This window comes from Cydia splendana, chromosome 24, assembly GCF_910591565.1.
Source record: "Cydia splendana chromosome 24, ilCydSple1.2, whole genome shotgun sequence".
NCBI lineage: Eukaryota > Metazoa > Arthropoda > Insecta > Lepidoptera > Tortricidae > Cydia > Cydia splendana.
In genome coordinates, this window is record NC_085983.1 from 3957775 (window position 1) to 3967215 (window position 9441).

The 9441-nt window shown below is 38.4% G+C and overlaps 1 protein-coding gene across 2 annotated transcripts in view; it reads left to right on the forward strand.

The window, feature by feature from the left end:
• The window catches only part of LOC134802311 (uncharacterized), a 38368-nt gene extending 34664 nt beyond the window's left edge, over window positions 1-3704 (forward strand). For both annotated transcript variants that reach the window (XM_063774899.1, XM_063774900.1), the window contains 3 exons: window positions 619-840; window positions 1886-2433; window positions 2559-3704. In XM_063774899.1, coding sequence (XP_063630969.1) covers window positions 619-840; window positions 1886-2433; window positions 2559-3689 — 1901 coding nt within the window. In that variant the 3' untranslated portion in view covers window positions 3690-3704. The remainder of the gene's footprint in view (window positions 1-618; window positions 841-1885; window positions 2434-2558) is intronic.
• The last annotated feature ends 5737 nt before the right edge of the window (window positions 3705-9441 follow it).

The following is a 9441-nucleotide window of genomic DNA, read 5'->3' on the forward strand; positions in this document are numbered from 1 at the left end:
ACACGTGTAGTGCGGTGGGACTATGGTAAAAATAAATTAAATTGCAAACATTGTCAAACTCCGGTTACGTAGGCGACCGAAAGAACTGGTCACTCTACAATCTAAAATAGTAGTACGATGCGGCTAAACGTAGGCCGCCTTATTGAAGAACGTATCGCAATGACAATCCGGCTAATCGTCGAACCGCCGCATTTCAAAACGCCCCTGTTTTTGAAAACGGCTAGCCGTAATGTAATACGGCGGATTATACGATCTGACTACGACAGATATATAGCATCGAGTAACGAAAATATCAGTACCGCTACTTGATACTAGATGCCTCGAGTGTCGCGACTCACGACAATTTACAACTAATATTAAAAGCAGAAGTAGTTGAAAATAGAGTTCCGGTTAATCTGGTTATAATATTAGCTGAAAATTGTTGAGCATTATACTTTTCGGTCGTCGGAACATCTATTGTCAAGTAGCAGTACTGATAATTCCGCTACTCGATGCTAGATGTCGACTACGAAAATAATAGTAGTTTTGGTAAGAAAACGGATGTATGGAGTTACCACTCTTTCTTGACTTATACCAATTAAATTGTTATTTCAATTAATATAATTACCGTAATTTTAGATACTGAACATGTTTCCGTCGACAAAAGATTAGAGAAGCGAGTTAGGAAAAGAATAGACGTCCTAATGGAGGAAAGAAACAAAAAGGCAGAAGAGAGAGTTAAGGAGATACGTAAGAAGTATGAAGAAAGAGCGAGAAAGATGGCCAGCAGAACGCTGGAGCGAACGAGAAGGAAATACAACAGGCTGATACGCAATGCCATCAAAAACTCGACGAAGAAAGGTAAAATTAGTTATTTGTTTCACAAGGGGGCAAAGTTGTTGTTTAACCTCTCATGCTAATATTGATACCTGAGCAAGCAAAAGATTCCAAAAATGGAATCTTGGGCGTTGCGAGGGTTTCAAGGCACGAGGGTTAAACAAAGTTTGCCACCGAGTGAAACAACATTTTTCACCACACCAACAAAAGGAAAATACTAAATGTAACATATCAAACAAAATCAAAGCAAATCGATTCAAAATGAATGTTATTAAATATTTATCATTCAAAATCATCATCTAACAGTCAATTCTACCAGCAAACATAAGAAAACAACTCAACATTTGCATTTGATTACTTTGCCTCAAATGTGAATAAAATGCAACTTTGCTATCAGTTTTTGAAGTGCAAAGTAAGCCTTTCCGAAATGGTGAGGTGAAAATAATATTAATATTACATCTGAATTATTTTACGTTACCAATAAGGACAAATGTCATACAATCAAAACACGGAAATTAGACTATTTCATTGTACACAACTTGTACGCTTAATGAATCTTTTATATACCTACGAGTACTTATGTATTATTTAGACGTGTAAGAGTAAAAAAATATGCAAATATTACATTCACCGACAACGTCATTTAGTGGGTATATTTGTTTTATTGATATTTGATATAAAAGAGCGCTGTTGGCCTAGCGGTAAGAGCGTGCGACTTTCAATCCGGAGGTCGCGGGTTCAAACCCCGGCTCGTACCAATGAGTTTTTCGGAACTTATGTACGAAATATTATTTGATATTTATCAGTCGCTTTTCGGTGAAGGAAAACATCTTGAGGAAACCGGACTAATCCTAATAGGGTCTAATTCACCCTCTGGGTTGGAAGGTCTGATGGCAGTCCTTTAGTAAAAACTAGTGTATACGACAATTCTCGGGATTAGTTGCAAATCGGAGCCCAGGCTCCCATGAGCTGTGGCAAAAAAAGCCGATATAACGCGAGGAAGATGATGATGTTTTATTGTTATACATATGTATATCTCTTGCTGAATTTTGTGTTATGAAATTTTCAGATAAAATTAAAATAAAACACGGCGCAATTTCTGCAGTAGAACAACATTCGGATTCTTTGTTAGAAGCAAACTTCTTCATAAAACAGACCATAGACAATACAGATCGTATTGTAAATGAACCAGTCAGAGACAATATAGAAGAGCGAAGAAGTAATATAAACGAAATTGAAAGAATAGAGAATTCTTCATTAGATGAAGAAGAAGAAGATGGAATTGAAAACGAAATAAGTAAGGAAGAACGGATAGACGATATTAAGGGAAATGAAATAGATCATAACGAAAATGAAAAAGACATTGAAGAAAATGGTGTAGACAATATTGAAGAACAGTCTACAAATGGTATAGATGAAAATGGAACTAGCACAGGAGACGAAATAGGAAAAGATGTGCGGAGAAAATCGGGAAGAAAAAGGAAATTGAATTTCAAGTATATCGATGAAAATGGACCAAATACAGGAGACAAACGAGAAAGAAAAGATATGGGAAGTAAACCGGACCAAAATAGGAAATTGAAGTTCAATACACACCAGTGCTACGTTTGTTTTAAGGTAACTTGTATTGTTACTTTGTATACTATTGTCTTTAAATTATACTATGCATATTCTCTTTTCGCATTTGTATCGTATTGTACTATTCCTTATGCATCTCACGGTACATTGTTTCTTTTTTACAGTTGTACCAAACCAAAGAAGAGCTATTAGACCACTGCAAGGAACATTTCGACCAGTGCGAGATGCAAACCTTAAAGAAATGTCCACTCTGCGACTACTCCACCAATCTCAGCATCACCAGACACTTGAAACTCAAACACAAACTGAAAGTCAAAGTACCGTACGGATCCTTCAAAGATAATAAACAAAACAACGGAACAAAATACTATTATGAAGTCAACGATGAAAGAATAAAAAAATTAGAAATAATACCCAGTATAAAGAGACTTAATAAAAGAGAGAGTTGCAAGATCGATAAGAGAAATAGAGAGAAGATGAATAAAGAAGTATTGAAGAGTAAGCTCGTCAAGAAAGGTAAGGAATGGATAGTTATGAAAGAAAAAATTAAGATTAATTTTAAAGACTGTTTGCTACCTAAGTTTGATAAACTTGATATTATAAATGTTAAAGGTAGCTATGCAGATAGACTGAAAGAGCTTTATAAACTAGCAAAGAAGAACGGTAATAAAATGGTGTTCCCATGCGATTCTTGTGACAAAGTTTGTCAAACGCTGGCCGCTCTGAAATTACACTGTAGGAAACATGAGGAAAATCCGAAACCGTTTAAGAAAAAGGTTTGGAAACATAAACTTGAAGGTAAGAGTGTTGTTAAAAAAAAAGTAAAGGTAGTTACAAATTTAGATAATCGTACAGCGAAGCCAAAACCGGTAGTGAATAAACATAAATGTGATAAAGAACTCATCGAGTTCTATGAACAAAATATAAAAGGTGGCGATGTAGAATTTTGGCAGTTTTTAAAAATATATAACAAAATGGAACGAGAAAATATCAATGATTTTGAAGATTTGCAAAAAAGCAGCCATTTCGGATTACATTGTAACGAGCCGGTAGAAAATACTAATGATTGCAATGAACCCAAAGATTCCTTGAATAGTGATTTAACAAAAGAAAATAGTAATAATATTAGGAACAGAACTGTCAAAAAGACAGTCAAAAAGACAGTAAAAAATGCATATACAAGAGTAGTAAGACTAAGCAAACGTGAAGCGATGAAAAGGGACGAAGCGAGAAGAAGATTGAGAGAGAAAATATATTGTAATAGCTCATCATCATCATCATCATCTCAGCCATAAGACGTCCACTGCTGAACATAGGCCTCCCCCTTGGACCTTCATACGTGCCGGTTGAAAGCGACCCGCATCCAGCGTCTTCCGGCGACTTTAACAAGATCGTCTGTCCATCTTGTGGGTGGACGTCCTACGCTGCGCTGGTCCGAGTCCGTGGTCTCCACTCGAGCACTTTTCGACCCCATCGGCCATCTTCTCTGCGTGCAATGTGGTCTGCCCATTGCCACTTCAGCTTGCTAATCCGGTGGGCTATGTCGGTGACTTTAGTTCGTCTACGGATCTCCTCATTTCTGATTCGATCACGTAGAGAAACTCCGAGCATAGCCCTCTCCATAGCTCGTTGAGCGACTTTGAGTTTTGAGATGAGGCCGATAGTGAAAGACCACGTTTCGGAGCCGTAAGTCATCACTGGTAACACACATTGATTAAAGACTTTCGTCTTGAGGCACTGAGGTATGTCGGACGAAAAGACATTACGTAGTTTCCCGAACGCTGCCCAACCGAGTTGGATTCGGCGGTTGACCTCTTTCTCGAAGTTGGACCTACCTAATTGGACTACTTGTCCTAGGTAGATGTACGAGTCAACAACTTCGAGTACCGAGTTCCCAACAGAGACTGGGATGGGCACAACATTGGCATTTGACATAAGTTTCGTCTTGTCCATGTTCATTTTCAAGCCCACCCGTTGTGAAACTCGGTTGAGGCCATCGAGCATCATGCTGAGTTCCTCCATCGACTTTGCCATGACTACGATATCGTCGGCAAACCGAAGGTGAGTGATGTATTCGCCGTTGATGTTGATGCCAAGTCCTTCCCATTCCAGGAGCTTGAAGGCGTCTTCCATTACGGCAGTAAACAGTTTCGGAGAGATAACGTCTCCCTGCCTTACGCCTCTTCGCAATGGAATCGCCCTCGTGCTCTGCTCCTGTACTTGGACCGACATGGTGGCGTTACTATACAAACACTTCAACACTTCGATGTACCGATAATCAATATGGCATCGCTGAAGAGACTCAAGCACCGCCCATGTTTCCACCGAATCGAAGGCTTTCTCATAGTCCACAAATGCTAAGCATAATGGCAAGTTATACTCTTCGGTCTTCTGTATAACTTGCCGCAGCGTATGGATGTGGTCTATGGTACCCTTATGGTGGCCTTTTCGGAAACCGGCTTGTTCGGGAGGCTGGAAGTCATCAAGTCTGTGTTCGAGACGGTTCGTGATGACCCTTGAAAACAGCTTATAGACATGGCTCAGAAGCGTGATGGGTCTGTAGTTCTTCAATAGGTTGTTATCACCTTTTTTGAAGAACAGCACCACCTCGCCTCTATTCCATGTTTCAGGCGTTATGCCCTCGGACAAGACGGAATTAAAGAGCTTCTGGAGGACTTTAAGTACCGGTGTTCCACCCGCTCTCAGAAGCTCTGAAGTGATTCCGTCTTTGCCCGGCGCCTTGTTGTTCTTAAGCTGCTTCAGGGCCATCCTAATCTCGTACAGACTGATGTCCGGGATATCTTCGGTATAATGTCGGGACAGCTTGGCTCTTGGATCTCCTACCAAGCTGTCAACGGGCTTTGCGATCGAAGTGTATAACTGTCCATAGAACCTCTCGATCTCACCTAAAACCTCCGCTTTGCTCGACGCTATGCTGCCATCTTCCCATTTCAGCTTTGTCAGCTGGCTTTGCCCAATAGACTTGTCCTTTGCGAACACTTTGGAGCCTTGGTTTCGCTCAATAGTCTCTTTAATACGGTTAGTATTAAAGAGACGCAGATCATGTCGCAAGGACTTAGATATACGTCTATTGAGCTGCCTATATGACTCCGCGTCATCGGGAGACTGCAACTGTAGCGAGCGTCGTTCAGCCATGAGGTTTAAGGTTTGCTCGGTCAATTTCTGAGGTCTATCTTTACGGCGGGGTCTAAAAAACTTAGACCCTACTGTGTGGACAGTTTCCACTAGCCCGTCGTTGATTTCGTCCACTGAAGCCAAGTTCTCTAGGCAAGCAAAGCGGTTAGAGAGCTCGAGTTGAAAGCTTTCGGGGTTTTGAACAAAACTTTGTTTGGGCTCGAGTAGGTCGGAGCGTAGACTTCATCAGGCATTGTAATAGCTAAAATAGTATAAATAGGGATGTTGCGGATGCAGATTTTTTGACACCCGCGGATGCGGATGCGGATATTTAAAGGCTCACATCCGCGGATGCGGATGCGGATGTCAAGATGAGGTACTTAAAAAACATCAAATATTACATTTTTAGTAATTTTTATTAAAAAAAAAGAAACGATTAGTATTTGAACAAGAATATAGGTGCGTTATATTTAATAAACAGTAACTTGGCCGACTTTTCTGGATCTAGATGATTTCGTTATGGATAATGACGAAATTACCTAGCACTTACGCCGCCGCTAAGACGTTACTGTACCGACTTGTTCGACATCCACATCCGCATAAGCTCCGCATCTATTTTATGCGGATGCGGATGCAGATGCGGATGTTGAAAATAATGCGGAAGTTCCGCGGATGCGGATGCGAATATTCGCAACATCCCTGATATGTAATAACGAATTCTAGGTTAGTAGTGCAAATATTTGCCAATAACTGTTTACCTAATATACAATGTAATTGAATTCTGCACTTATATTAAACAGTTGTATTAATTTGCCAATAACTGTTTACCTAATATACAATGTAATTGAATTCTGCACTTATATTAAACAGTTGTATTAAACTATAATATATTAGAAAGAAGGTAAGCGATCTTGACATGTCTTTTAATTAAAAAACGCTTTTTAAAAATCAGTAACTATTACTTATGAAAGCAAAAGAATGTAAATAATCGTATATGATTAATAATTGTTACATATTTGCCGTGACTTATTTTTCAAAAGTGTTTTCAATAAAAAGACACGTCAAGATTGTTTACCTTTTTTATTCTGTTTTTTTTTATTGGTAAGTCATTTTTTAATATCTGCCTAGCATAATATTTTCCATTGATTTATTTAAAACCTTAATTAACCTTAAATTTAAAAAAGTATAAGAAGTCATTAGTTAAGTTTATTTGTTTTTTTGGATCGTTTAATAGCCTCTTTAGTATTAAATTTTTTATTTAACAGGCTCATCGAGTTTTAGTTATTCGATCTGTTTCCGATATGATATTGATCTGTCAGTATCAAAATATTACTTCAACCAAAAAACCGGCCAAGTGCGAGTAGGACTCGCGTTCCGAGGGTTCCGTACATTAAGTCCGACTCACGCTTGACTGCACAATTCTAATAGGTTTTCCTGTCATCTATAGGTAAAGAACTATTTTGTGTATATATTTTTTTTAATTTAGACCCAGTAGTTTCGGAGATATAGGGGGGGTGGGAATGGTAATTTTTTGGCTATTTTCTTTAATAACTTCTAACCTATGTATTTTAATATTATAAAAAAAATTATATATTTGAAATTCTCAAAATGAGCTCCTTCATTTGATATATAACACGATTAACTTTCTTATTTACCCCCCAAAAGTGACCCCCATGTTTAAAATTCATATGTTTACGTTACATGTCCATCTTTGGGTCACTAATATACATATGTGTACCAAATTTCAACTTAATTGGTCCAGTAGTTTCCGAGAAAATAGGCTGTGACAGACGGACAGACAGACAGACGCACGAGTGATCCTATAAGGGTTCCGTTTTTTCCTTTTGAGGTACGGAACCCTGAAAACGTCACTTTTGACACCGGCTGATCTGTATCATATCTGAGCCATTTTATTTAAAGTTGTCCCCTACACTTTTTTCAAAATTGTGATATTTATGTTATTTCTACTCAGAATAACGAGCTCTTTCTATCCTAATAGGAGAAAAAAAGTGTCCCAAGGTTTTTTCCCATTCCGTTGCCATTTTTCGCGGTTTCGGAATGGAAAGATCGAAGAATGTATGGAAATCTTGGGACACTTTTTTTCTCCTATTAGGATCAAAAGAGCTTGATGTTGAGTAGAAATAACATAAAAAATCCCAATTTTGAAAAAAAAAAGTGTAGGGGACAACTTTATATAAAATGGCCCATCTGTAACACTACTGGCTAAGCGTGAAGTGTGTGGTGAGGGAAAAAAAAGCGGCTACAACGCATGGCGTGGCCTGTGCCCGTGTTTGCAACCCCCCTGGTGTCACAGGTGCCATGGCCGACGGTTATTGCTTACCGTCGGGCGATTCGCCTGCTCGTTCGCCTTCTAAATCACTACACCTTATAAAACAAAAGTCCCCCGCCGCGTCTGTCTGTTTATGACGTATGTTCGCGATAAACTCGAAAACTACCGAACGGATTTTCATGCGGTTTTCACCTATCAATAGAGCGATTCTTAAGGAAGGCTTTTTTATAATTTTTTAAGGTTTACTGTCACCCGTGCGAAGCCGAGGCGAGTCGCTAGTCATAAAAAAAGTGAAGATGTCTCAACAAGAGTAAAGATTTGTGTATTGATATTTGTGCAACGTCGAGCGCGATCATCGCCTTTACTTCCCCCAGCACGCATTTTGGTGTACATAAGTATATGGAAATTATTATTTTTAATACTAGTACAGAAGGCGCGGCACCTGAAATTTTCTCCCTATGGATTATTATATCTGTATAGGAAATAAAAACTTTAGGGTGGTATTCCTGTCCAATTTAGTTGTCCTACGTGCATTGTGTCTCACTCTCTCATTAAGCAAAATGTGAGACGTAAATACAGATTGGACCAAGATATTGGACAGATGGAATACCATCCTTATATAGAAAATATGAACTCTTTGAATCGTCGAAAATACTTTCTAACACTTTCGTAGGTGTAAGGCTTTTCACCAGTGTGTTCTCTTTTATGTGGTTGTTAACCACTCAATTAAGTAAATGCTTTTTTACAAAGTTCACAGTAATCCGATTTTACGGGTTATTACTCATTGCCGGATTACTGAGTGTGCCGGATTAGCGAACGCCGGAATACCGAGCGCGTACCGTAGTTCGTAGTTTTTCTTCTGTCTGTTTGACATGAAGTTTACTAGATAAGTTGTTAATTTTCAAATAAATATTGTTTATTAACTTAAAAATTGTTTTATTGCAAATATTTTTGTATAGTCCGTCTATAGTTCGTATTTTTGCATTAGAAAAAGACTATTATGAAAGCAAAATAATGTAAATAATCGTATATGATTAATAATTGTTACATATTTGCCGTGACTTATTTTTCAAAAGTGTTTTCAATAAAAAGACACGTCAAGATTGTTTACCTTTTTTCTAATGCTAAAAAAACGTACTATAAGTGAACTTTGCTCCGATTTGGAAAGACTAAAGTGAGGGAGGGTCATAATAAAAGTCAAATTTTCATAGAAATTTGATATTAATGATCTTTAGGCCTCACAAGCACGCGATGCTTTCTCAACGCGGTTGCTAAGTGTTTTTACTGTCTTTTTTAGGGTCCCGTACCCAAAGGGTAAAAACTGGACCCTATTACTAAGACTCCGCTGTCCATCTGTCTATCACCAGGCTGTAACTCGAGAACCGTGACAGCTAGACAGTTGAAATTTTCACAGTTGATGTATTTCTGTTGCCGCTATAACAACAAATACTAAAAACAAAACAAAATAAATATTTAAGTAGGGCTCCCATACAACAAACGTGATTTTTGTAGTTTTTTGCATAATGGTACGGAACCCTTGGTGCGCGAGTCCGACTCGCACTTGGCCGGTCTTTTGTTCGTTGCTGTAGCAGTTTTTTTTTGCGACATTAAATGACTTTATT